The following is a 26268-nucleotide window of genomic DNA, read 5'->3' on the forward strand; positions in this document are numbered from 1 at the left end:
CTCACAAGCAGGCTGGGACCCCGAGATGCAGAGAAAGAGGAATCTGAGGCTGTTTTCTTGGAGGTGGAGAGATAGGATATTAGCTTTAAAACCTGACAAGGTGCTCCCTGGGGCCAGCGCGGTCACTTTCTAGTCTGTGAGCTCAGCCAGATGCCTTCACTACAAAGTTGCAGTTGTTTAACTGACAGGATTAATGAGAAAATTCTTGGAGAAAACAGGCAGAAGAGCGCCTCTCCCTTGGCTGTTAAAATCACCAGATGGCGGGTGCTGTTGCCATGCCTGGCATGGGTGACACCAGGAAGGCTCCTGACCCCTTCCCAAGCCCTCCACCCGGCCTCCCCCTCTCCAGAGTCCCTCCTCCGCCAGGGCTTCCCTGGGCTGGAGGAGGAGGCCGGCTCTCGGGAGGGGGTGGGGCCTTATTCCAGCCTGGCCAGGCAGGCTCCGCAGAGGCCAACGAGCTGGGCTTGCACCTTCCCACTGCCCGCTTCCAGCCCAGGCCTCTGTACCACCCCAAGCGCTCCCTTTCTGAAGCAGTCATGTCTGTGACAAAGAAAGCCAGGGCTCGCCAGGAAGCCGCCACCCTCACACTGGACCTCATGCCGTCTCCCCAAAGTACCAAGAAGCTGCAGGACCAGGAGTCCAGTGTCTTGAACAGAAGTGCCTCAGAGCGCTCGGGTCTGGAGGAGACCAAGGGCATAACGTGAGTGCTGTTTTCTGTCTTCCAGCCCAGATGCTTGCACACTGGCCAGAACCTGGAGGAGGCTGGGTCTGCTCCCCCACCCAGTGTGCAGACAGGGAAACCAAGGAGGCAGTCTGAAATGACAGGACCAAGAGGCAGGAGAGGAAACAGAAAAGCCCCCAGGGATATACACGGGGATACCAAGGCCCGATCGCGCCAGGCCATACATGGGCCCTGCAGACGGGAGCCAGGATCTGGAGCTGGCTCTGAAGCCAGCACTTGTCCCGGGCCACTCGTGTTACGGTGCAGGAGGGAGCGGCAGCCCCGGCCTCGTGGAGGAAGCTGGGAAGTTGCCTCACTGACAGCCAAGCGCTGCCCCCTCCAGCAGCGAGCAGGTCCGTCCTTCCACTGAGAATTGCAGTGTGACAGCGACAAGCACAGTGTGTGGGTGACTCCTGTTTCCCCCACTTCCAGAGCGGGTCGCTGGGAGAATATTCGTGAGGTTTTGCATACAAGACAGAGGAGGAAGCCTGGTGACGAGGGCCCCGCTCCCCTCGCTCACACCCGACCCCACTGATAAACCAGTGTAGGTGGTCACCTAGGGAAGAGAGGGCTGGGCGCAAAGGTGGAAAGGCTCTGCCGCTGTAAGAAGAAACTGGACACCACCACTGTAAGCAGGACACTGGACCAGGAGTCAGAAGGCCCGAGTTCAAGGGCGCCTCTCACTGCTCCTCCGCTGTCTCTGTCCCAGGAAGTCAAGGCTGACAGTGATGGCACTAAATACCATTGAGGGGCGCTGGGCAGCAGGGAGGGCCTCCCCTCTCCAGGGCCAACTCACAGGACCATCCCTGGAAGGACGGTGACAGTATTGGCCCGGTCAGTTGCCCAGGGCTGGTCATGGGGTTGCTAAGCACTAGTGATCTTGAGGGCCATCTGTCACCCGGGGCCATCTGCCGCACAGTGAGGGTATTTCTCAATCAGAGGCCTTGGGGGAACCAGCTGGCTCTGGTGTCCTAAACAGACACACGGTTTTAAGAGCAGTTTCAGCGTCTGAAGGATTGAAGGAATCCCAAGCGAGAGCCAGAGGGGGTCTGGGGCTTGGTGGCAGGGTCGTGTGATGCCTGTGGGGTCAGCCCCTGGGTTCGAATCCCCTAGCTGCTTACCAGCTCGAGCAAGTGCCAGAACTCCTTTGTGGCCGTGGGACGATGGTTCAGCCCTCCCAGAGTGGCCACATAGGTGCCTAGAATGTAAAGCCCAAGTGCAGGGAACACACCAGCTTCTCTGGACACAGCCATGGTGAGCTATGGTCACAGGAGGCCTAGGGCTAGAACTCGGGTCTCCTGGCTCCCAATCCAGAGCCTTGCCTGACTCTGTAAGTTGACTGCAGGCCTGGAAGCTAACTTCTGATTTCCTGAATCCTTTTGCTAGAAATTTCCTAAGTGACCCATTCACCTTTTGCCAGTTGCAAAACAAGTCGGTCGCCGGGGGCCACGGGGCGTAGCGCACAGTCAGCAGTGTGGACACCCACAGCAAGCCAGACAGGCGCGCGGAGGCTCCCCACCCCCTTCTTCTTGACCCAACTCTTTAAACCTCAGCAAGTCTCCAGGCGGGGTCTCAGTCAGCTGGAGAACTGAGGGGTTTCATGTAGAGATGGGAGTTTGGGTGGGGGGGGGGTTGTTCCAAATGTCATTACTCCTGACGCTTGCAGAGCTTCGAAGGTGAGCACACTGCCCAAGATAACCAGCTAGTCAAGTAGTGGCTCTGTCTTAACCCCGGGTTAGTCCAGTTCCAAAGAACAGGCTCCTTCCAGAGCCCCGCCTGTTTGTCAGCTGTCTCCCAGCTGGAAGGCGCTTCTGGGTGATTCCCGAGGTTTCTGCAGCTGAGATACAAGCCCAGAGCTCGCCTTGGGCCCAGGTGTAAGAGGTGGTGTAGGAGGAGCCTTGTTTTATCATCCATGGGCAGAGTTTTCCCCTGATGCTACAGAGACCTCATCCTCTGGGCCAGTCTTCACAGCAGTCTTCAAGAGTGGGCGTTTCTGTTTTTGTCTTGGGGTTGGGGACCTGCCAGTCCCCAGCCTTGGTGTCCTGGCTGAGAGGGTAAAACCTTCTGGAGCCCAATCCCAAAGGGCCAATGCCATCTGACCTGTTTCTTCAGAAGTCACGGTGACTTCTAGTTCCAGCCTGCCCCTTTCCCTTTGCCCTATTTCTGCCACTAGTTTATGACCTTGGTCTAGCAGCTGCCTCAACTCTGAGCCTCAGTTTCCTCCGTGATGAAATGGGGCCACCCCTTCACTCTCTGAGTGAGTCTTGGAAGGCAGCTCTGCAGGAGGGGCGTGGAAAACAGTACCTGGAGTGTCCTAGGTTCAAACCCTGGCTCCCAGTTACATCCTCGGACAAATCATCTTTAAAACAAACAAACAAAACCAAAAAACCCTCTGTGCCTTAGTTACCTCAGTAGCAAGACTTCGCAGTCCTGACAAGAGGACTACATGACAATCCTTATGAAGTGCCTGGCACTGTCTCACCCAGCGGGCACTGCAAGGGGGTATCACATGAGATCTGGGAAACTAGAACCATTCTGGGCAAAGCAGGGTGGTCAGTCCCTCACAGGAGACCCAGGTGGGCCTGATAGGGATCCGGGGACCGAGAGATGACCAGCTCACCCCGGGGCCAGAACGCTGCTGGCTGCTGGGTCCTCTTGCTGCCCACTCTACATCCTCACATCACCTCCTCTCCTCAGAGGGTTCCAGACCCTGGTCCACCTGGTGAAAGGCAACATGGGCACAGGCATCCTGGGCCTCCCCCTGGCCGTGAAGAACGCAGGCATCCTGGTAAGAGGCACATCTACAGGTGGCCACCCAGATGGCCATGGGGTAGAGGGGCTCTAACCCCCAGGACAGCCCATAGGGGGCACTCTTTCTGGGAGGCAATGTGGCCCAACTGGCATCGGACTCCCTGCCCACCTGAGCCCTGCCACAGGCTCTCGTGGTCTTGGCAGGTCACCCGGCCACTTTCCAGGCGTCAGTTTCTTCCTCTGTGGAATGAAGAGTCGGGTACACGATGCTCTAGTTACGTTCTGTAGAGCCTAGGACTCTTTGGGGAGCCCAACAGGGGTGACCAAGGGACAGTGGTTGGGACCTGGGGTTCCCCACCCCTGGCTTTGCTTTCTGCACTCTGCTGGAATTCCACCTGGGATTATATGAGATGTGATGCTAATCATGCTCGATGGGAGGTTTTCTGTCTCAGCCGTACCTGTATGAGCGAATCTCGGCTCTTCACCAACCCATTCTCTTCTCTCCGGCCCCCCAGATGGGGCCGCTCAGCCTGCTGGTGATGGGGTTCGTCGCCTGCCACTGCATGCACATCCTGGTCAGGTGTGCCCGCCGCTTCTGCTGCAGGTGAGGAGCGCAGTGCACTTTGCCATGGGGACCCAGGCCCAGGGTCACCCCTGACATACCCTACGCCTGGGGGATGTGCCCTGGGAGGCTGAGGCGGGAGGATCGAAGGTTTGAACCCAGCCTGGGCAACTTAGAGATTTAATGAGACCCAGGCTCAAAAGAAAGAGGGGGTAAAGATACAATTTAGGGTGAAGTCTCTGAGTCCAATCCCCAACATTAAAAAAAAAAAGCTTATTTTTAATTTTCTTCAACAAGGCCAGGAAAAGGAGAAGAACATTCTAGGGCGAACACTGGTCTCAGGCAGGTCTCTGTTACTGGTGGGCTCACCTATAACCCCCTGCATAACCTGCCTCTGAGAAATGCCCCGAGGGTCCAGGGTTCCTGTAGCTCTGGAGAGGACCTTGCAGGGGTTTGACTGCTTCTCTTGCTGTGTAGTAACAGCCTGGTTTGCAGGTAAGGAAAACAGGCACCTGTAACAGCTGCCGGGGTCAGCACTCAGCTGCACCCAGCTGCCCCGCACGCTCCGCTGCATCCTGCCTTCCTCTGGTCCCGGACGCCTCAGTGTGTGCTGTCTCCTGCAGGCTTAACAAGCCCTTCATGGACTACGGGGAGACGGTGATGCACGCGCTGGAAGCCAGCCCCAGCACCTGGCTCCGGAGCCACGCCGCCTGGGGGAGGTACCCTGTTCAGGCCTGGGGCTCTGTCCCCAGAGGGCTGGGGAGGGCACAACCGGGGAAATGCTGCTGCACCCCCCCCAGGGTGGGGGGCAGGATGTCAGACACTCCACGGGGAGGGGCTCGCCATCGCCCCCTTACCCTGTGGACCTCCAGTGAGTGTGCGCTTTCCCCTTGACCACAGGGTCTTTATGTTACTCCCATTTGTTAAACCAGCCTTGTCTGATTGTTCCTGGGAATAGGGTGACAAATGAGGCAAATGACCAGGGCTTTAGGTCACAGGGCCCATTAATAACCACCAGGATAAATGCAGTCAAGGAGAGAAGGCGAGGTCACCACCAACCGGTGCAGGGGTGTGCGGCTGGGGGCTCCCTGGTGGGAAGAGTCAGCGGGCGTTCTGCAGGAAGAAATCCCGCTGGGTGAGGCAGGGCGGTGGGGGCACAAGCAGGGCCTGGGAGGTGCAGGGAGGAAGAAGGGCAGCGGGCTGCAGGGTAGCAGAATGGCATCCAGGTAAGCAGCACTGGGCGCCTGTGGGCAGCAGCAGGAAGGCACAACTAAACACAGAGCCAGGCATCCAACAGGGCCGCACCTCTGGGCACCCTGGCCCGTGCCCAGGATCCAGCCGTTCTCCTTCCAAAGGCTCCCGATTTCCTGGAATGCGACCAGGAAGCCCTTAAGAGGCCGAGTCAGAGAAGTAGCCATGCGTGGACGGCTCAAAGCTCTGTCCAGCTTCAGCAAGGGCAAGGGCAAGGGACTGCGACGGGACGAAGGGGTCCAGACAGACCTGTGGACAATGTCTAGACGGACGGGGCAGGTGCCTGGACCAAGCTGGCAGCCGAGAATGCTGGAGCGGTGACCGTGTGGAGCTGTCCACCCAGTGTCAGGCCGGAGACACAAGCAGAGCCACCGCCCGGAAGCTGGGACAGGAGGGTCCTCTGAGAGGAAGGAGGCCAGTGACCAGAGAAAGCGAGGACCAGGGCGCTGAGCTGAGCTCTGCCCCCTGAGGCTTCCCCTGAGTGCTCAGGGCGACACTGGTGAGGGGACGCCTTCATCCCACAGAACCGTGGTCCTCACGGGTAACACAGCCCAAAGCCCTCACTCTGAGGTGGGTACATTCAGCCTCAAGCAGACCAAGCCGACGAGGGGTGACACCCGAGAGGCGACCTGGCCATCGGCGCCCTTCAGCCCCTGTACTCATCGTCAGGCGAACAAGGAAGCTGGCTCCCCTCCGTTAGGGAACCTGCTCCTCCACTCGGCTCCTCTTCTGCACCTTCCTTGTGGTGGGCTTTTCCTCTCGGTGTTTAAGTATGTCCACGTAACCCCATCTTAAAAACAATTAAGTTAGCCAGGGATAGCTCAGCACTCTAGGAGGCTGTCGGGAAGATTGCCCAACCAGGGCAACTTAGCAAGACCTTGACTCAAAATTATTATTATTATTATGTAATATCACTATTATTATTATTATTATGTAATAATACGGCTACTCCCACAGTGGTTCCTGGGTAAGCAGGCTGGGTCAGCCGGTACTTCAGGCCGAAGTCCCCAGGAGGAGTGGACAGACACCTCATGACTGTGCAGGAGAAGAGCTGGCCTCCTCACCCCTCTGTCCCGATGCTGGCCACACCGCCCTGCATCCTGCCAGGCTCTTGCCTTGGTGCCCCAGAGCCCTGGCTGCAGTTGCCCTGCCCTGAGAGCCTGGGCTGTGGTGGGCGCAGTCCTGCCGGCTTCTCCCCACCCTTTCTGACCTCCCGTGCAGTGGTGCAGGGTCCCGGTTCCTGTTAAACCCTGCCGGCTTCTCCCCGCACAGCTCCTGTCTCCCAGGCACCTCCGGAATCAGCGCCAGCTCAGGGATACAGACACAGCATGCATCAGTCTTCCCGTCCCTTTACCGGCTCTCCCTCCCCAGCCTCCCATTCCTCCTCTTGTCTGGGTTAAGACCCTGTAAATCCCTGGCCTTTGCTCTCCGCTGACTCCCAAAGCAGGTGCTCATCAGACTGTCTACACGTGGACTCGAACTCAGGACCTTGGGCTTGCCAGGCAGGCCTTGTGCTGCTGGACTACATCCCCGGCCCATTCCCAGGCTCTTTTCAAATGTTTTGCTCATCCTACTAGACATCACCTCCATTACGGGAAGAATCTCCCATCCAGCGTCTCTCGCTCCACCAGTGGGCCCCACGCGCATCAGCTGCAGACATCTGTCCACTCCGCCACTGACTGGCTTTTTCCTTTTCCTCCTCCTCTTCTTCCTCTCCTCCCCTCCCCTTTTTCTTTCTCTTCTTCTTCCTCCGTCTTCCTATCTGCTCTCTGTCTCTGTCTCTCTGTCTCTGTCTGTTTCTGTGTATCTCTGTCTCTTTGTCTCTGTCTCTGTCCCTGTCTCTGTCTCTCCCGCAATTTCCTTCCCCTTCCTTAGGGAGTCTCTCAGGCACCGCTTTTTCCAGGAGGGCCCCTGCCTGCCCGTAATGTGCATAAAATACCCTTTCGCTGTGGCCCTGATTCTAGTATCAGTGCTCGCGTCACAGCCAGTGTCGCAGGGCTTCTTAGAATACCGCAGTCGCTCTCCCCACTAGGCTGGGAAGCACTGGCGGGAGGGCCCCGTGCCACGTCTCTGTGTGTCCTCACCGCCTCGCGACACCTGGTAGGAAAGCCTCTGAAGTGCTAAGGACAGCCAAGGAAGCCTGGGCTTCCCGCCTGGGCAGCACTGACCGCGGAGGGAGGGGAGGCGATGCCCGCAGCCTGCAGCAGGGCCCGGCCAGTCGGCAGTCGGTCGGGGGCGGCTCCTGGGCCAGAGAAGAATTTTACCATTCACTGCGCTGGGAGCGGGAGGGAGCTAGAAACCGCTGTCTAAAAGGAGCTATTGTTACTTGGCATCTTACGGCCCCTTTGTTGATGGCGGTGAGAAGAGGACAGTGCCACTACAGGCCACCAAGCGCTGGCGACAGAGGGCAGGGTGGGAAGAAATGGAACCGCGTGTCCGTGCCCCTCATCCCAGCTTCCCCCTCCTCTGCTGCAGGCACATCGTGGGCTTCTTCCTCATCGTCACCCAGCTGGGGTTCTGCAGCGTGTACATAGTGTTTCTGGCTGACAACCTGAAACAGGTAGGCTCTGCCGCTGTGCCCTGCGTCCTCCTCAGCACAGCAGAGCTGGAGACCAGGTACTGGGAGCAACCCGCCCTCCACAGAAGCTTCTGAACGTTTGTGTGTGCGGTTAATTTTGCCACGGTACCCGGGGCCCAGGGTCCTGGGCTTGTCCTCAAGCTTGACCCTGAGCTCCTGGGCTGGACGGACCCTGGGGATGTGTAGACCTCTTGTTTTGGAGCTTAACCCTACCAACACTCCTCAAGTCGATACGGGTTTGGGGTGCACGCGCACGCGTGTGTGTGTGTGTGTGTGTGTGCGCGCGCACAGGCGATGCCCAATCTCCTTTGGGAGTCTTTACCCATCTTAGCTACTTGGCCGGTGGCCTAGTGGTGGTCAGTCCCAGGAAGTCCTTCTGATCTAACCTAGCCATTATCGTGCAGCAACGGGAGCAAAAGAATACAGGCAGCAGCATGGGCCGTCCTTTTTTTATTCTTTTTTTATTAAAAATAAAAGATAGGGAGCTGGGGGTTTAGCTCAGCGGCATAAGCACCTGCCTTGCAAGCAGGCAGTCGTGAGTTCGATCCCTGGTACCGATAAAAAGGAAAAAGACAAAAAGTAAAATAAAATAAAAAATAAAATGAAGTCAAAAATAAAAGATAGGGCTGGGGATTTAGCTCAGTAGCATAAGCACCTGCCTGAGAAGTGTGAAGTCATGAGTTTGATCCTCCGTACCAAAAGAAAAATAAATAAAACATAGAATGAAACAAAAAAACAAATAGAAGAAAGTAACAAAGATCAGAAAACACAATCCCTTACCAAACTGCCAACATCATTTTTCATAAAGGTTAACATTTTGATTCTTATTTTCTGTAAAAATAAAAAACTCAGAATAGTCTAAACAACTTTGATAAAGAAACAAAATTGGGGCTCCAGCCCTCCCCAGTCCCGTGACTTATCACAAAGTTACACCAATCATGGCAAAACAGCACTGATATCAAGATAGGCAAACCGCCAGAGTGCCAGGATAAAGCCCCAAAATCGACACCACTGGACAGACAGTTGATTTGTGGCAAAGATGCAAAAGCAGTCAGGTGGAGAAAGGATCGTACCCTCAATAAATATCCTGGAACAACTCGATGTCCACGTGCAAAAGCCCAAACCTTACAGCACATCAGACATTTCTTGAGGCATCCAAGAGCCAACTCAACATGGCTCACGGTGGGTTGGGGTGAAGGCAGGTGTGGCCTGAGGTGTTGCATAGGGTCCCTAATCAACAGCTTACACAAGGAAAACTGCTCTTTAGAGCTCTTTCTCTGCTTCTGACAGTATCACAAAAATGTAGGAGTGTAACAGAGTTAGAGGGAAGAACGCTAAGGACCCAGAAGTGGCCTGATGAGGCGGGCTGCGAGCGCCACCCGGAGCCCACACGGACTCTGCCCCACCAGGCCCAAGCCATGGGCCACTGACAGGGACCTGACCCGCCAGGACTGTGAGGCAAACAGAGTCGCTCGCCTTGAAAGCCCATCATGTCACACTGGTCATCGTCACAGCACAAAGCCGGCGCGTGACTGTTATCACTTTTAAATGTCACTTTTAATACTTTCATAATCTTTCCATCACACAGGTCAACCATAACAGTCACGCTTCTCCTGCTGGGTATCTCGTGTATTTTTTTCTTTTTCTTTTTGGTATCGGGGACCAAACTCGTGACCTTGCACTTGCCAGGCAAGTGCTCCACCTGAGCTACGCCCGATGCTGTGTTGAGAAATCACCGAGTCACAAGGTGCCGGTCAGAGGCTCCTAAAGTACGTAGCTGGCTGCCTTCCCTGACATCCGCAGGCCTGTGTCCTCACCTATACGCGTGACCGGCTGCATTTATTAACAGCTGTGTGTAATATCAAGGCTGAGGGGCTAAGTGGGATTTGTTCTGGAACCTAAAGACAAAACATCAGGATGCTGTTTTGGTGCCAGATCAGCCCGCCGCCCACAGCACCCTGGGGTCAGGGAGCTGCCTCAGGCCACCCGCACAGCCCAGCGGCACAGTCTCCCTCTGAGGCGCACCAGGTCTGAACTGGGCATGAATGGGCAGCTGGCAGGGAAAGTGCTGGCCACCAGGGCAGGAGAAGGGATGGGTGCAACCTAGAGGCGAGGACGTCTGGGACTCCTGCGGGAGAACCGCAGCTGCTCACAGAAGAGAGGCCGCTGGGGGAAAGGCAGGGCCTCGAGCCAGGTGAGGGCCCCGAGCAGAGGCCCCTGAATGCCCACCGATCGCCCAGGCATTCTTCCCGCTGTCACGAGGTATCACAGGGGCACAAGACGTATGGATTCGTGTTTGTGCATCCACGCTGTCTATGAAGAGGAAGGGAATTTCAGAATAAGTTGGTGCTGGCTGCCATTTGATAAGATAGAGTGTGTGCCATCTGGGTGACTTAGGACACTGCAGAAAACACACAGGTGAACAGACCGCAAGGGACACTCTGTCCGTGTGCGCTGGAAATAACAATGCCTTTGTAGTTCCTTATTGCTTAACTCTAGCTTCTACTCGTTCTGTGGCTTGCACAGTTTTCTATTGCTCGGACCAATTCGGTCACGAGCATTCTACACCTGCACTGGCTCACCAGGGTCTCTGCAGAGAGGCGCTCGCTTGTGCTGGGCACCCACTCCAGGGCAGGGTGTTCTCGGTTCTTTCTTATTATGCCCATGGTGGGCAGGCTGTTATAGTCTCAGTGGGTGGCACTCGAGGATGTGAAGTGTTCTGTAGCGGAAGGCCCTAATCATACAAGGAAGAGTTCTCTCATTTAAAATGCTAGTTTTGGGCCTGGCATGGTGGTACATGCCTGTACCCAAAACCAATACTCAAGAGGCTGAGGCAGGAGGGTGCCACCAGTTCAAGGCCAGCCTCGCCTACATAGCGAGTTCAAGGCCAGCCTGAAATATGTAGCAAGATCCTGTCTCAGAAAACAAAACATGCTAGTTTTGCTCCAATGAAAAGACACTGTTGGTGACGTATGTAACCCAGTGATAGAACACTTGCTTAAAGTCAGTCCCCAGCAACTCAATGCAATTAGCCAATCAATTAATTAGAAAATTAATAAGAAACAGTAAATGGTGGATCTTTTCGTTAATGAGCCTAAGAAACAAATTGTGGGGGAATTCGATCAGAAAATGTGCTTAGTGGAAGGACGTTAGTAGCTCATAAAATGACAGAAAATTGCAAAGCAGTACTCAGAAACAGGCACGGCAGCCGGACCGTACAGCTACCAAGCACTCTCCCCAGGACCCACTGTTAGAGTTAGTTTTTACCCTTTTCCATTTCTGTGCTTTTGTAACTTGACTTGAGATTTATAATCAGACTCTCCTGGCAGAGATTCTAAAGCCCAACTGGAGCCAAACTGCCATCAGCTGTGATTTACAGCCCTGCAGAGCCACACTCAGAGGTGAGAGAATTCACCGCACAGAGATCAGTTCCCAAAGCCCACAAACACCTGCCGTAAACCCAGTCTTTAAATTAATGGTCAGCAGGTGCATTCGGTCACCTCAGGGGTTAAAATAAAAGGTTCTGACCTCAGCCTCACTCTTCAGAGGGAGTTTGGTGACCGGCAATGCACCAGACCCGCTTTCTCTCCTGCAGGTCATAGAAGCGGTTAATGGCACCAGCAACAACTGCAGCAGCAACCAGACGGTGACCCCGATGCCCACCATGGACTCGCGGCTCTACATGCTCACCTTCCTGCCCTTCCTGGCGCTGCTGGTCTTCATCCGGAACCTCCGGGTCCTGACCATCTTCTCCCTGCTGGCCAACCTGAGCATGCTGGTCAGCCTGGTCATCATAGCCCAGTACATCGCCCAGGTCAGTGCACGCCACGCGGTGGATGCCGTCAGGGCAGGGCCGTCGTGTCAGGAGTGGACCGAGGCTTGGGTATGCGGGGCTGCCCTCTTCACCTAGTTCCCATCTCCTCATGAAACTCCTTCCCCGGGATGTGACTGTGCTCTCGCACTCCCCGGAGGTGGGCGCACTCATGATGCTTCTCAAACACCTGCTCTTAGGCTAAACTCTGTCAAAAGTATTGCACTTGCTAAAGGCAGGAGAGAAGTAGCTTCTCGTAACAGAGTCTCATCTCTGGTCTACAATTACCAGGACTCAAAATGACCCCTTGGGAACATGGTGGGGGAAAGACCTAATATTTAGTGACATAAGTGTCAATGGAAACTCAAAGACCATCGACAAATCTATTATGACGTTAACGACGATATCTTTGAGTTATAGATACTAAATTTTCCCTCCATTTCCCCCATCCTTTCTAATTTTTCTTGTATAGTGGAGAATACTGCATATTACAAAGGTATTTAAGACCCCCCAAATCCTTGATATATTCAGTAACATTCAAAACCCACAACACAAAATAAAAGTTACATTGTCCAGGGAATTTAGTAAAAATAATAAATTACTCGACCATTTTAGAAAAAACTGCAGATCAGTCTTAATATATCTTAGGAGTTATTGATGGATTCTACAAAATTGAATTTCCTAAGGAGAGAGCTACTGCTGATTTACCTTTGGACAGGTCCAGAGACTATGCGATCAGCAGAGTGGCTCTGTGATAATGTCACATCCTGAGTCAGACGGCACACGGCATGTTTACTCCACACACGCTCCTGCCCTCTGACTTACTGCCCTTGGAAAAGGGAAAGGGAACTTTCACAGTTCACAGATTACTACAGGATCCCGGGTGTGTCTTCAATCACAAGGACAATGGTTTCCAAGACCTGCGGCCACAGCCTCTTGAAGATGCCCGTGGGCGCTGCCGGTTGGCACCATCCTGTGATGTGCACAGTTCTTTAGGAGGTTCCGGATGCATGGAACTCCCTTCCCCGTGAGAGGCTCATCTTCAGGAGCTGAGCAGGCCTCCAGGTTCAGATAGTCCAGTGTTAAAATCCACGCTGATGGTTGCCTACCTGATTTTGAAGTTTTCTAAATGTCTTGACACTCAGTTCAGAGGAATTCGGGTCTCCTTGCATGGTCCCTCTCTCCGAAAGGAGCTGTCGAGTGCTTTTGGAGTGCTGATGTCACGTGTTTCTCTCTCCTTCAGGGAATTCCAGACCCCAGCCAGTTGCCGCTGGTGGCCAGCTGGAAGACCTACCCGCTCTTCTTCGGAACTGCCATCTTTTCCTTCGAAAGCATCGGCGTGGTAAGCTTCCTGTCGGGCTGATGTGCCTGGCGCTGTGGCAGCAGGGGTGAGCTGGGAGATGCGCGTGGGAGAAAGTCACCCCGGCCACGCTCAGGGCCACTGTCACCAGCAGAAGCAAAGCTGCTTCCAACAGAGAGGCGGTCACAAGGCGGTTTTATTTTTGTCTCAGTCTGTCTGTAATTAAGTATTTATCTTCCTATCAAGCTGAGTTTCCAATCCTAATCTTTTAAAGCTAAGACTAATAGTGGCAAACAATTTAAATATGAAGCTGAAGACTGAAAAGATCTGTATTTCTGCGCGGGTGACATCAGCCTCCGCTTCCGCGTTTGAGCACAGGTACTGCTCTCCGTGTTTTTAATTTTCTTTTGATTTGCATACGAAAAAATTAACGTTAGAGAGTGTGCATTCTTGTGAGCTCTGAAACACAGAGTCACAGATACACGGCAATCAGGACACTGGAAAAATCTTCCGGCCGGAGACCTCCCTGTGACCTCTGGTCACCTGGGACCCGCCCTGACCCACTCCTCCGTCTGTTCTCTGCCGCTGCTGTTTTGTCTTGTCTAGGATGCCATGGGCGCGGGCTCAGACAGCTGGAACCTCGAGGCCTGGTCCTTCTCCCCTTAGCCTAGCACGTGCACTGCACCACGGTGCTCCCGCCTCTGCCCCGCAGGCAGGAGGCCATTTCGGGAGCACCCCTGCTGCAGGCCGTCCGAGTGTGTGTGCGCGCGTGGCGATGATGGACGAGGCTGCTCCAAGCACCTGTGTGCAGGGTTTCACGTGAACATAGGCTTTTATTTCTGAGTTCACAGTCACGTACTGATGGATCTTTAACTTTGTAAGAACTGTCCAGCAGTTTTCAGAAGTTTAATTCCCACCAGGATGCAGGAGCTTGCCAGGTGTTCTGCATCTGGGCTAGTGCTGGCCTTTTGTCTCTCGGTTGGGGTCCTTTGGTTTCATGCTAGGGATGGAACCCAGGGCTCTGCACAGTACACAGCCCTGCAGCCCTGACCTGCGACGACCCCCCCAGCCAGGCCGCGCCTTCTGCGAGGCGGAAGTCCAGGGAGGCTGCTCGTTTCACTGACTTTCTGTTTTCCTCAGACTATTTCCACTGGTTCTTCTTTTCTTCTAGTTTTTATTTTTATTAGTACGTGTTTGCGGAACGTAGTGACTGCATTCCTTGTGGGGAGCTGGTGCACGCACACCACTCATCTTGATGTTTTTATACCCTCTCTTTCTTTGCCCTCCTTCCCTGCACCTCTTGGTCCTTTTCCAATGTGTAAATAATCTCTCTCCTTGTTTCCTATTATGTCTCATTTTTCTCTTGGATTTGTTTATGGCTTGGGCTTGTCACCCAAGAGGAACCATGGCATCTGCAAGCTTGTGAGTCTGATTTATTTCACTTTATGGTCTCGAGATGCATCCACTTTCCCCAGATGACTCGAGTTAGTCTTCTTTATGGCAGCGCAATGCTCCGTTGTGTGTGAGGGCTACATTTTCTCTACCCACTTATCTGCTGACATACAGGTCATTGCCAAGACGTAGCTGTCGTGAGCTGGGCTGCTATAAACACGGGTGTGCGTGTGTCCCTGTAATATGATGTCTTTAACTCTTTCAGAAAGATACCTAGAAGGGCACCAGCTGGGTAGAATGGAACTTCTACTCCTAGTTTTTCAGGACCATCCATACTGATTCCCATAGTCCTTGAACTAGTTTAGGCTCCCACCAGCAACGGAAGAGGGTTCCTTTTCCCCACAGCCTCACCAGCACTTGTTACTGGATTTCTTGATGGGAGGCCTTCTCTCTGGAGTAAGAAGAATCTCACCATGGTGTTAATTTGCATTTCTCTGGTCTTTACTTTTTTTTCAAAGTATTTTGTTGTATTTAGCACACAACACTTGTACCCTCCTTGGTTAAATGTATCCTTGAGTGTTTTATTCTTTTTGGTGCTATGTAAATGGAACTGTCTCTCTGATTTCCTCTTCATATTGTTGCTTACTGGGCTATGGACATACAATTGATTTTGGCTCATTGATTTTGTATCAGGCAACTTTGTCAAACTTGTGTAGTAGCCAACAGGGAGCCTCCCTGCCTCTCTCTCTCTCTCTCTCTCTCTCTCTCTCTCTCTCTCTCTCTCCTTTTGTTTTGGGTACTTTCCTGATCTGATTTTCTGAGCTAGAATTTCCAGTATAATGCTAAAGAAGAGTAACAGGTGCAAACATTTTTGCCTTATTCTGAATTTTAGGGATTCTTTTAGTCTCTCACTGTTAAATGTGATGCTCACCATAGATTTTTTTAAGATAACTTTTTATTGGGTTACACATGTCCCCTCTACTTCTGGTTTGTTAAGTGCTTTATGAAATGGTGTTGAATTTTTTTTTTTTTTTTTTTTTTTTTTTTGGTACCGGGGATCAAACTCACATCCATGTGCTTGCAAGGCAGGTGCTTATGCTGCTGAGCTAAATCCCCAGCCCCTGGTGTTGAATTTTGTCAAATGTTCTTTGTGCATTAATTCAGGAATTTAAATGATCATATGCTTTTTTCTCCTCTTCATTCTGTTAATATATGAATTAAATTCAGATATTTATGAATTTATTAAATTCATATATTGAGCACTCCTGAATAAATCTCACAGGGTCATGGTATGTAATACTTTTAATGTGCTCCTACATTTGGTTTATTAGTGTTTTATTGGGGAATTTTGCTTCCATATTCATAGGAATATTGGTCTGTATTTTTGTTGTTTGCAATATACAATCCTGTCTATTTTATCTTGTTTTAAAGTGTGTTTCTTAGAAACAGCATGTAGTTGGGTCCTGTTATTTAATTCATTAATAGTCTTTATCCTTTTGTTGGTATGGTTAGGCCACTTGTAGTTAATGTAATTATTATGCCTGGATTTAAGTCTGTATTTCGTTGTGTTCTCAGTTCCTTTTTTCTTCGGTTCTCCCTTTTGGTCCTTTTTCTGGGTTTGCGTTTTTTTGGTGCTGGAGACTGAACACAAGGCCTTCACACTGAGCTGTGGCCCAGGCCTTTATTATTATTTTTTTATTTCGAGACAAGATCTCCGTAAATTTCCCAGGCTAACTTCAAACTCGTGCTCCTCCTCCCTAGCCTCCCAGAGGGCTGGGATTACAGAAGTGTGCTACCATGCATGGCTCCTGCACTTTCTAATATCCCACTCTAATCTACCGGCTGACTTTTTAACTATATACCTTTCTAAAAATGCTTTCACAGGTTATTCTAGCAATCCCAACATGCATCTGTAACTTCCCACAACTTACTCTAAGTTGACATTTTGTCGTTGTTAGTAAAAGGCAGAAATCTTACTGCCATGGTTTATATCTAGATGTCCCCCGAAGGCCCCAAAGGTGAGGCTTTGGGGAGGTGACTGGATCCTGAGGGTGTGATAGTCACCCCTGAATCAGTGCGCTGGTGAGTGTGACTGGCTGACTGGCTGCCAGGGGGCAGAGCCAGGTAGGAAGAGGTGGGCCACGGAGGGCACGGCCTGGCAAGGGTTTGCCGCTTCGCCGCCCTCCCTGCACTCGCTGCTTCCCACTGTCACACCGTGAGCCCCGCCTCTGCCATCCCCTCTGCCACGCTGCCCTGCCGTGGAGCCAGCTGACTATGGACTGAAGCACCTACGAACACCTCCTTTAAATTGTTGGTGTCAGATATTTTCCAGGAGCAAAGAGAAATAGATTTAGGTGGAGTTTGATACCAGAGAAGCAGGGTCACTGCTCTGAGGCTTCCTGCCTGTGTGACTTACAGGCCTTTGGACCTGGTTCTTGGGAAGATTTGGAAAGATTCAAAGATGCCAGCTGGAGAAGCAGCCCTAGATTGCTGTGAGCCTAGCTGGATAGGAGATTCTGGTCAGAGCTCAGAAGACCAGAATGGTGACAGGAATTCAAACAGTAAAGGCCAGGTTCGCAAGGCTTCCATTTGGAACAAGAACTCCTTTGGCAGCTGAAGTCCAGGCTGCGTGTGCTGTGCTTGGCAGAAAATTTGTCTACATTTTGCTCCTGTCCTGAGACTTTATGGAAACTGAGATTAAGAGCAGCAGGCTAATCTGGCCAAGGAAATTTCAAGAAATTCAAACTTTCAAGCTGTAGCGTGGACACTGCTTACTGATTTCAGCCAGGTTTATACTGAAAATCAAAAGTAAACAGCACAGCTGAATGTTTACAAAATAGTTTTGAGTTTGGCCAGAAAGGAAGCTCGGGTGAAGTTGGGGAATGCAAAGTGGAGCCAGAAAACAGCTTGGTTGCTAAAAAGACACATGAGAAAGAAGCCAAGTACTTTACAACAGGACAGTCAGGAAAGTGGCTTATGAGCCGTATCAGGAAAGAGCAAGATTCTACACTTTGGCCTGACACAGTGCATTGAGAAGAGAGTCCCAGGACACTTTATTGGAGAAAGGCCACCTGGTGAATTGATTGATTCCCTGGGATTCAGTTCACCTGCCCAGCCATCCTGGCACCTGAAGGCATTGGCAGGGTGGAAAACAGCCTGGCACCTGCTCCAGCTGGCAGTGGGCCTTGGCATCATCCACGTGGTGTTGCTTCTCTGTACACGCAGAGTAAAAGAGTTGTGGGGTCAGGGAGGCTTCCACCTAGATCTCAGGAGGAGGCCTGGGAGGCCACGAGGCACTCCTCAGAGGGCAGCGAGCAAAACTGTGGGAGTAAAGGCAGAAGTGCAGTGACCCCAGAGTGTCGGGGGACCAGGAACAGGGGTCATCTGAGGAAAGCCACAAGGGCTGAGCAAAGTCAGCCCCACAGGGACACGTTTAGTGTCACAAGTGCTGGCAGCTCTAGGGATGGGGTGGAGCCAGTTGGAGCTCATATATTGGCCACACCTTGCTCTGGGCGCTGGACATGGGACTGGGATTTAATGTTTGCCTGGCTGTGTTTCACACTTGCTTTGGTTCTATTCCCATGTCCTGTTTATCCCTTTTGGAGTGGGAATGCTCATCCCATGCCATTGTAGGTTGGCTGTGTTTTTTTATTTTTTACAGGATCTCAAACCAAGGGTTTGCCTTGAGTCTCAGGCTTTGGACTTAGACCCTTTAGCAATGCTAAAACTGTTAGGACTTTGGCAACTCTTAGAGATGGGCTAAATGTGTTGTGTATAAAGGGATGTGCATGGGTCTTCAGGGGCTGGGGATGGAGACACTTACCATCACGTAGGTCCCTGTAGTTTATTCCTTTTATGTTACGTTGCCATGTGTATTATATCTAAATGCAATAAACAGCATCAGAAGCCAGGGACAGTGGCGCACACCCATAATCCTAGCTACTTGGAAGGCAAGAGGATCTAGGGTGTGAGGCCAGCCTAGGCTGCTTAGTGAGACTGTCTAAAATTACTATTATTATTGCTAGATTAAGGAAAGGCAAGACAATTCTGAGCTATCTTCTTACTCCAGTAAGGATGATTGTCAAGAGCACAAAAACAGTAAGTGCTGGCAAGGATCCAGGAGAAAGGGACCTGGTGAGGATGCAAACCAGTGTAGCCATCATGGGGGATCAGTACGGCTGCGTCTCAGGAAGCTGAACACAGAAATTTCATTTGCCATAGCTGACTCTCTCCTGGATGTGGTCCTGAAAAGGCTGCAGTCATCGCATCACAATCCACAGCTGCTAATCTATGGTCGCCTATGGTCGCCTGTCCATGTTCATAGCATCACAGTCATCGCATCACATCCACAGCTGCTAATCTACAGAAACAGCTCAGGGGCCCCATGAACAGACAGACACGTGGACACAGGAAATGTGGCAGATGTACACAGCACATGCCACTCAGCCATAAGGAAGTCACTTGCTGGAAAGTGGGAAGGTTATCCAGACTAATGTTAAGTGACTCTCCACCAGCATTTCTTTCAGAACTGTTAGCAAAAAAAATTTTTTTCTGAAATTTTTTTTATTTGCCTGAAAGATACCATATTCACAATATTGAATTCTAGGAGCTTTTCCATTAGTTTGAAAATAACATTTTTTGTGCCTTTATCCTTCAATTATTTCCCTCCATGTAAAACAGTGTTTCTCTAGTTACTCTCATGATTTTATAAATCACTGATGGGGCTTTTTGTTTTTTGTACCAGGGATTGAACTCACAACCTTGTGCTTGCCAAGCAGGCACTTACACCACTGAGCTAACTCCCCAGCCCTAATCACTGGTTTTAAATAGTTGTGTGTGGAGCAGTTTTGAGTTTGTTCTACTTGATACTCAGTTTGCTGAGTCTGCAAATGTGTGTCTCTTTCCTGATTTTACTTCTTTGCTAAGAACTGATTTTCTTTTTCCATAGTGTTCCCCTTATTTTATGAAGCATGTTTGTAACAAGCACTTTCAAGTCTTTGTCTTTCCAACATTGGAGTCATTTTAGCTTCTATATCGGTCAGTTTTTCTACTGTTAGGACGAAATACTAGATTTCACAGTCTAAGAGTTTCAGTCGTGCTCCTCTGGCTCTGAGGTTGGAAGCATCATGGCAGAAGGTGAGGCAGAGCAGTGTGGCTGGTTCGTGGTAGCTAAGCAGCAGGCAGGGGACACAGCCAGAGAGAGCACCTTCCCAGGGCACAGCCCAGCGGCCCCTGCTGCCCATAAGCGTGAGGGGCTCCTCCATCGTGGGTGCGCAGAGCACCCACATGGCCAGTCTCCTCCCCAGGTGTCTCCAGTCCAGTCCAGTGCATGATCACACCTGACTGCACAGCAGCCACCATCTCTTCCCGAGAGTTAGTTGCTGAGGTTTTCCTGGCTCTTTGTATGTTGAGGGCAAAGTCCCCAGTTCCTCAGCTCAGAGAGAAGAACTTTAGCTCAGATCTTTAGGCACCTGGGTGAATACTAGAATCACTAGTATAAAACCAGGACCCACTGAGGGAGAATGGCCTAGAGAGAACAGAGGAACAGGCGCTGTCCAGGCTCTTTGTCTCTGTCTCTGTCTCTGTCTCTGTCTGTCTCTCTCTCATGGTGGTCTCTATCCCGGGTTCTCCAGCCAATAAAGAGGTTTCTTTGGGGTGTATTTTGTTTTGTTTTATCTGCACTTACCATATAGGTTTAGGGCTGGGGATTCAAGTTTAAACTGGGAGATAGAGAAGAAAAAGAAACTCAGAAAACGCACCAGTATGATGCTCATCCATGTGCAGAAACTGGAAACTTGACCTCTGTTTCCCTGCCGACACCCAAAAACAATCAACTCAAAACGGATCAAGACTTTAAGACCCCAAACTCTGATATTACTAGAAGAAAGTCTAGCAGTAACACTTCTAGAGAGTGGTGCGGGCAGTGGTCTTCTGGATAAGCTCCCCAAAGCACAACAAACAAAAGCAAAAATGGGATTAATTCAAACTAAAAGCTTCTGTACAGCAAGGGAAGCAATGGCACGAAGTGCGTCCTACAGGACAGGAGAGAGTATTTACCAACACCGGACAGAGGCTTAGTGTCCAGGACACTGAGGAGCTCAGGGAGCTTAGGAAAGGAGACCCCGAGTAACCAGGCAAAATGGGTGAACAACCTGGAGACACACTGCTCAGAGGAAACTCCAAATGGCCCACAAATACCCGGACAAGAGCTAGCGTTAGTCTCCAGGGAAACGCAAGTCAAAAGTGCAGTGAGTTATCTCAGCCTGGTTAAACGGCAGTTACCAAAAGAAACAAAAAACTAAGTGTCACTGAGGATGCAGAGCAAGGCAGACCCTGGGCGCTGCTGGGGAGAATGCAAATTCGCATTTGCACTGTCAATGCAATTGTGCAGGGCAACACGCAGATTCCTCCAAAGCTGAAACTCAAACTTCCGCGTGCCCCAACTGCCCCACTTCGTGGTGTGTAGGGAAGAGCGCAAGGTCAGCACGCGAAGGGACACGGTCCGTCCCACGTTTATCACAGCAGAGGCTGAGCGCTGGGCTCAGTCTGCATGCCGTTCAGCGGGTGAATCGACAGACAAATTGGTATTCACAGTGCAGCCTGGAAGGAGGAGGAGATCTTGTCATTCGCAGCAAAATCTGCGGAACCGACAGTCACTGTGTCTGGAGCTGTCTCTTAAGGCGTGGATTAATGCGTGTTAATAAATCATTAAAGACAGTTGCTGTCTGGACGGAGGGCGTCCCCTGCTGGCCGAAATTGGCTCCAGGGCGCTGAGCACCTTCATCTGGTGACCCAGATGCATCTCCCGCCCAGAAGCATCTTGTAATTTTGAGCTTCCCTCTTCTTTTCCTTTCCCTAGCTTCCCCTCTTTCTTTCACCTGTATTTTTTTCATTATTCTCCCCCTCTTTTTCCCTTTATTACTTTTTTTCTTTCATTGTGGCAAAATACACCTAACACCAAATTCTCCATCTTACCCACTCTGATGTGTGAGCTCGGCAGCCAGGGCTCCGTCCATCTCCAGAATGCTTCTCATCTGCAAGACTGAGCTCAGTACTAAGCAGAAAGCCCGGTCCTCAAGGTTCACCCATGCTGTGGTGTGTGTCCAATTTCCCTTCTTCTTTAAGGCTACATAACCTTCTGTTGCACAGATAAACTGCACATTGGTTTTCCGTTTCCTGTGGATGCACGCTGGAGTTGTTTCCGTGTTTTGGCTCCCATGAAAATGCTTGTGTAAATGGGAGTGCACAGTGAGCTCTGTGCGTCCCAGCTCCCGGGTCTTGAGTATATTCCCAGAAGCGGCTCGCCTTTCTCTCATTTATATATTCACGGCTTTGGCGGGTTGTCCGTAAGTCAGTTTTCTTACTTCCTCCCCTTACCCTGTGATATTTCTCTAGGTTCTGCCTCTGGAAAACAAGATGAAGGACGCCCGCCACTTCCCAGCCATCCTGTCGTTGGGGATGTCCATCGTCACCACCCTGTACATCGCCATCGGGGCTCTGGGTTACCTGCGCTTTGGCGATGACATCAAAGCCAGCATAACCCTTAACCTGCCCAACTGCTGGTACCTTTGAGGCTCTCGGGTGTCGGGACTGAGGGGCAGATAAAAACGTGGGATTCTCGCTGGGAACCAAGGTCTAGAGAGCTGGCAGGGGCAGAGCTGTCGTAGAACCTTGGGCCCCCCACTCCTCCCTTGGCTGTGGCCTCCTACACTGAGTTAGGCCGCATCAGCCCTGGGTGGTGGAGGATGTGGTTTGGACCAGAGAACACAAGTGGGAATGGTTGGTCCCTTAGGGAGAGAAGGGGCGGGCACCAGAGGAGGGGACCAGGGAGCAGCCTCGGGGAGCAGGGACACTTCCAACCCTGCTCACTGAGGCTTGTGACTGAATCTGGCTCGGCATGACCCATGGTGCACACATCCCCTTAGCCAGTGTGGCCAGGATAAACAGACGTAAGACAAACACCGACTTGGGGAGACCATTGGATTCTGTAAGCATTTTCTGTCCAGTGTTCCCTGCTCACGGAACAGTTTGATGCCGCCAACTTCAATGGTGCCGTGTTTCAGTAGACACGGACCCACATGACACTGTACAGCATTTTGGCCTGCACAGAGACAGGTCCCTAATTCTAAGATGCCTCTCTTTTTAGCAGACCGTTGTTTGGAGGTGTAATTTACCCAAATGGGGCTCTTTCTCCAAGACGACAAATGTCAGTCAACCAGCCACTGCCTACAGATGCCAGTCTAGGGTGTGGCCCTTGATCATGGAGTTTCGTGTCTTCACTAGCAGCAGGGTAGAGGCAGAGAGGTAACAGTAAATACACACAAACTTTACTGTATCCTCCAGAATAGCAGGTCTGGAGTAGTTTGGTTTTGGTTTTTTTTGGTTGTTTTTGAGACAAAGTCTCCCTATGGAGTTCAGGTTGGCCTTGAACTCACTCTGTAGCTCAGGCTGGCCTCAAGCTCACAGAGATCCTCCTGCCCCAGCCTCCCGAGTGCTGGGATTCTAGGAGTGCACCCCCACATCCGGCTAGGCCTTGGAGGTTTCTGAGGAAAGAGAGCACATCAGAGGGAGACAGCAGGCCGGGCACGGTGGTCCATGCCTGTAATTCCAGCTCTTCAGGATGCTAAAACAAAAAGATCAAAAGTTCAAGGCCAGGCTGAGCAACTTAGCAAGACTTTGTCTCAAAATGAAGAGGGGCAGGGCTGGAGCTCAGCGGTAGAGCGCGACCTGGATTCACTCTCCAGGACTGCCTCAGCAGGAAGGAAGGAAAGGGCCAGGCAGTGCAGTTCACTCAGTACCCAGGTCCCAGGCCCAGTTCCACGCCGACCCGCTCACACTCCAGGCTAACTCACTCTGCTGCTCAGCTGCGGAGCAGAGCTATCCTGAGGGTTGTGTTGGGCCATGACTGTGAGCATCTGCGCCGTGGTCCTGCTCAGAGGGGGAGATACAGAGTGTCAGTAGCGCTTGGATTGGTGGAAGAGGAGCGAGGCGTGCTCCAGGGAGCAGGACGGGTGTAAGCAAGAAACAGACAACGGAAGCTTTCCTTTTTACAGAGTGGCACACGCACACATACACACATGCACACACACACACACATGCACACACGCATGCACATGCACACACATGCACGCACATGGACACACACATGCGTGCACACGCACATGCACGCACACACACACACACACATGCACGCTTCCCAAACATGGCAGAGCGCTCTACTACATTAGTGGGCTAAAGGTCATAAAAGCCTGAGAGAACTTAACGCTTCCTGAAGCTCACACCCTCCTCCTCTGCCTGCTGCAACCTCGGCTCCTTAACCCACCCCTCAGCCCCCGCCTCCGCACAACCCCATTTGCAGGTCTCTCTTCCCCCAGGACTTGGGCTCTCAGCTCTCACCCTGCAGAAGCTCTCTCAGAGAGCCGGGTGTGCACCGAGCACTTTAGGGATCCAGAGAATTTCCAAGGACTGGCAGAGTCCAGAAAGGACCAGAGCCAGAGTTTTCATCTGCTGCGTCTCCCTGAGCCTCCCCCCTAAACCCGACATTGAGCCCCCAGGGAGGGCGGAGGTGAAGGCTCCGCATGCCTGCCCGTCTCTTGTTCTTCGTAAGAAGTGACCCCTAGCGCCTGTTTGCACTGAACCCACCGTGCTCCCCCCTGCTTTCACCGTGCTCCCCGCCGTGACTCCCCCTGGCATGTGGAAGGTCCGTCTCCGTCGGTTTTAGACAGGGGACAGAGCCCGGGGTTACCCCGCGGGCAGCCCTGGAGAGCACAGCCCGGGCTCCTTCCGCAGGCTGTACCAGTCCGTGAAGCTGCTGTACATCCTCGGCATCCTGTGCACCTACGCCCTGCAGTTCTACGTCCCAGCCGAGATCATCATCCCCTTCGCCATCTCTCAGGTGTCCGAGCGCTGGGCACTGCCCGTGGACCTGTCCACCCGCCTCGCCATGGTCTGCCTGACCTGTGAGTAGAAAGCACAAGGTTTCCGTGGGTCTTTTCTTCGGGGCTCTCAGGAATCGGCCAGATTGGTGACAGCCAGCATTTATTAAGCACTTACTGGGGTCCAAGGACTGCTCTTTAGCTATAGCTTTGCCAGTGTTGGCTCACCAGGGTGACCCTACTCCTCGATGGACTCTATGACACAGATTTCTTCATGCCCAGTCACAGGACACAGTTTATCAAATAATTAAATGTACCAGGCACAGTGCTAGGCTCTTCCTAGTTTATATTTCATAATATTTTATTCAGTCCCCACAAAAACTCTTAAACAGTAGAACTATGCTAAACCTTACTTCAGAAAAGGGGAAACTAAGACAGGGAGCGATGCATAGTTGGCCAGTTAAGTCTTAGAAGCAGAATTTGAACCCAGGTCATCTAACTGGAGTCAGTGCCCTTCACCTCCTCAGCAGGCCTGGAGAATGGGTAACCTGGAAGCTAATCTGCCACAGGTGGTGTCTGACGCTCACAAAGTTGTATGAATGTGGGCCACCATTCAAAATACACGCATCCCTGACATAAAGGTTATTTGAAGCTGCAAACATTTGAACAAACAGAGCTGCAGGAGAAAGCTTTAGCTGAACTTCAGAGTGGGGGGCCAGGGGCGTCCTGGAAAACGCAGCCTCCAGAATCCCCTCCTGGGAGGCTGAGGCCCAGGCCAGGGCTGACCGTGTCACTGCAGAGCCAGCTGCCAGCTGCCACAAGTTTCCGGATCGGTCTGCCCTCCCGCTCGCCTGACCAGGCAGCTGGGCAAACAGGCGTCTTGGGCAGATCAGGAAACCCAGCCATCTAAGAGCTCAGAAATAAACTGGTTTCTTCTCTTGCTAATATTGCTATTGTTAGTTCAACTGGGAGACCCCAGCCCAGGCGTGGAGCCTCAGCTGGTAGAGCAGGGTTTCCTCCCCAACAGTGTGACTGTTTTTATGTGAAGGGTTGGGAGGAGACGTGCCCAGGTGTGGGCAGCGGAGCGCTCTGGCTTCTCCTGTCTGTACCCCATTCTCTGAGGAACAGTGCACCGTGGCAGCTCGGCTGAGCCCGGGGCTCTCGTCTGCTTCCTGTCATTTCCGCCAGGCGTCCTGGCCGTGCTCATCCCGCGCCTGGACCTGGTCCTCTCCCTGGTGGGCTCCATGAGCAGCAGCGCCCTGGCCCTCATCATCCCGCCGCTCCTAGAGGTCACCACCTACTCCTCCCGGGGCCTCGGCCCGCTCACCCTCGCCAAGGACGCCATCATTAGCGTGCTGGGCTTCGTGGGCTTCGTGGTGGGGACCTACCAGGCCCTGGACGAGCTGATTGAGTCGGGGGTCTCTCTCCCCGCTTCTAACTCCACCCTTTTTGTTCAGTGAGAATGGACGCCCCTCGGCCACCCACCCCTGACCCGCCATGGCATGGGTCTTGTCTACACGCGCTGTCTTTATGCAGCTGATTTGCCTTTTCTCTGGGCACAGTAAAACAAGCAAAGACTCGCCAGCTACAAGGTCTAAATGATAATTTTTTAAAATTTTGTTGTTGTCTGTTCCTTTTTCTTGCCATCTCTCACTTTCCATTACATGGAGAACTCTCCCATGGAAGGTTCTGGATCCTCCCCGCTGTTTTTTTGGTAATTGATGGAGTACGTGTCACACCGTGGGCGGCCTATACAAGGAGAAGCCACCAGGGGTTCCAAAGGGCAGCAGCAGGCAGAACGAGGTGGGCTGGTGAGGGGGCACCACGCTCTGCAAGATAGCAGCTTCCCTATTCCTGATCGGCAGGAGGCCCTAACCCACAACTTAGCAAGTTATGCAAACTCCAACATCTAGCTCACTGGGGACACGAGGACCCCCTGAGCCACAGCTGTCAGGCAGGAAGGAGCCTCCATGCTAAAGTTAAGGGCAATGAAGTTTCCAAGGCCCCGGGCAGTCTCCAGAAGCCGA

The 26268-nt window shown here is 52.2% G+C and overlaps 1 protein-coding gene and 1 long non-coding RNA gene across 3 annotated transcripts; one reads left to right on the forward strand and one right to left on the reverse strand.

Moving 5' to 3' along the window:
• Positions 1-13: 13 nt before the first annotated feature.
• Positions 14-25860, forward strand: Slc36a2 (solute carrier family 36 member 2). Of its 2 annotated transcripts, none has more exons than XM_003464523.4 (10): positions 14-700; positions 3419-3509; positions 3988-4076; positions 4658-4753; positions 7761-7845; positions 11459-11677; positions 12918-13016; positions 21762-21928; positions 24156-24325; positions 25430-25860. In XM_003464523.4, the coding sequence occupies exons 1-10, from the start codon at positions 258-260 to the stop codon at positions 25699-25701; spliced, it is 1731 nt and encodes a 576-aa protein (XP_003464571.2). In that variant the 5' UTR covers positions 14-257; the 3' UTR covers positions 25702-25860. The 2 variants fall into 2 exon arrangements, with proteins under 2 accessions (XP_003464571.2, XP_063086619.1); XM_063230549.1 differs by lacking the exon at positions 25430-25860 and adding an exon at positions 22513-22670 and having other exon boundaries at positions 24156-24269.
• On the reverse strand, positions 4343-7522 carry LOC134471571 (uncharacterized). The gene is made up of 4 exons (XR_010041026.1): positions 5535-7522; positions 5340-5401; positions 4892-4982; positions 4343-4744 (listed from the first exon to the last, which is right to left on the reverse strand). It is a non-coding gene; the product is annotated as an uncharacterized LOC134471571 (long non-coding RNA).
• Positions 25861-26268: the final 408 nt, after the last annotated feature.

The sequence above is a fragment of the Cavia porcellus genome, unplaced genomic scaffold (assembly GCF_034190915.1).
Source record: "Cavia porcellus strain 051 isolate PalLab524CR breed Dunkin Hartley unplaced genomic scaffold, mCavPor4.1 scaffold_19, whole genome shotgun sequence".
In the NCBI taxonomy this organism is placed as follows: Eukaryota; Metazoa; Chordata; class Mammalia; order Rodentia; family Caviidae; genus Cavia; species Cavia porcellus.

Excerpts from the sequence above, each read along its gene's own strand:
- Slc36a2 (XM_003464523.4), top strand. The coding sequence starts at position 258 with ATGGCGGGTGCTGTTGCCATGCCTGGCATGGGTGACACCAGGAAGGCT. Across the intron at positions 11,678-12,917 it reads TAGCCCAGTACATCGCCCAG|GGAATTCCAGACCCCAGCCA; the intron begins GTCAGTGCACGC and ends TCTCTCCTTCAG. Across the intron at positions 13,017-21,761 it reads CCTTCGAAAGCATCGGCGTG|GTTCTGCCTCTGGAAAACAA; the intron begins GTAAGCTTCCTG and ends ATATTTCTCTAG.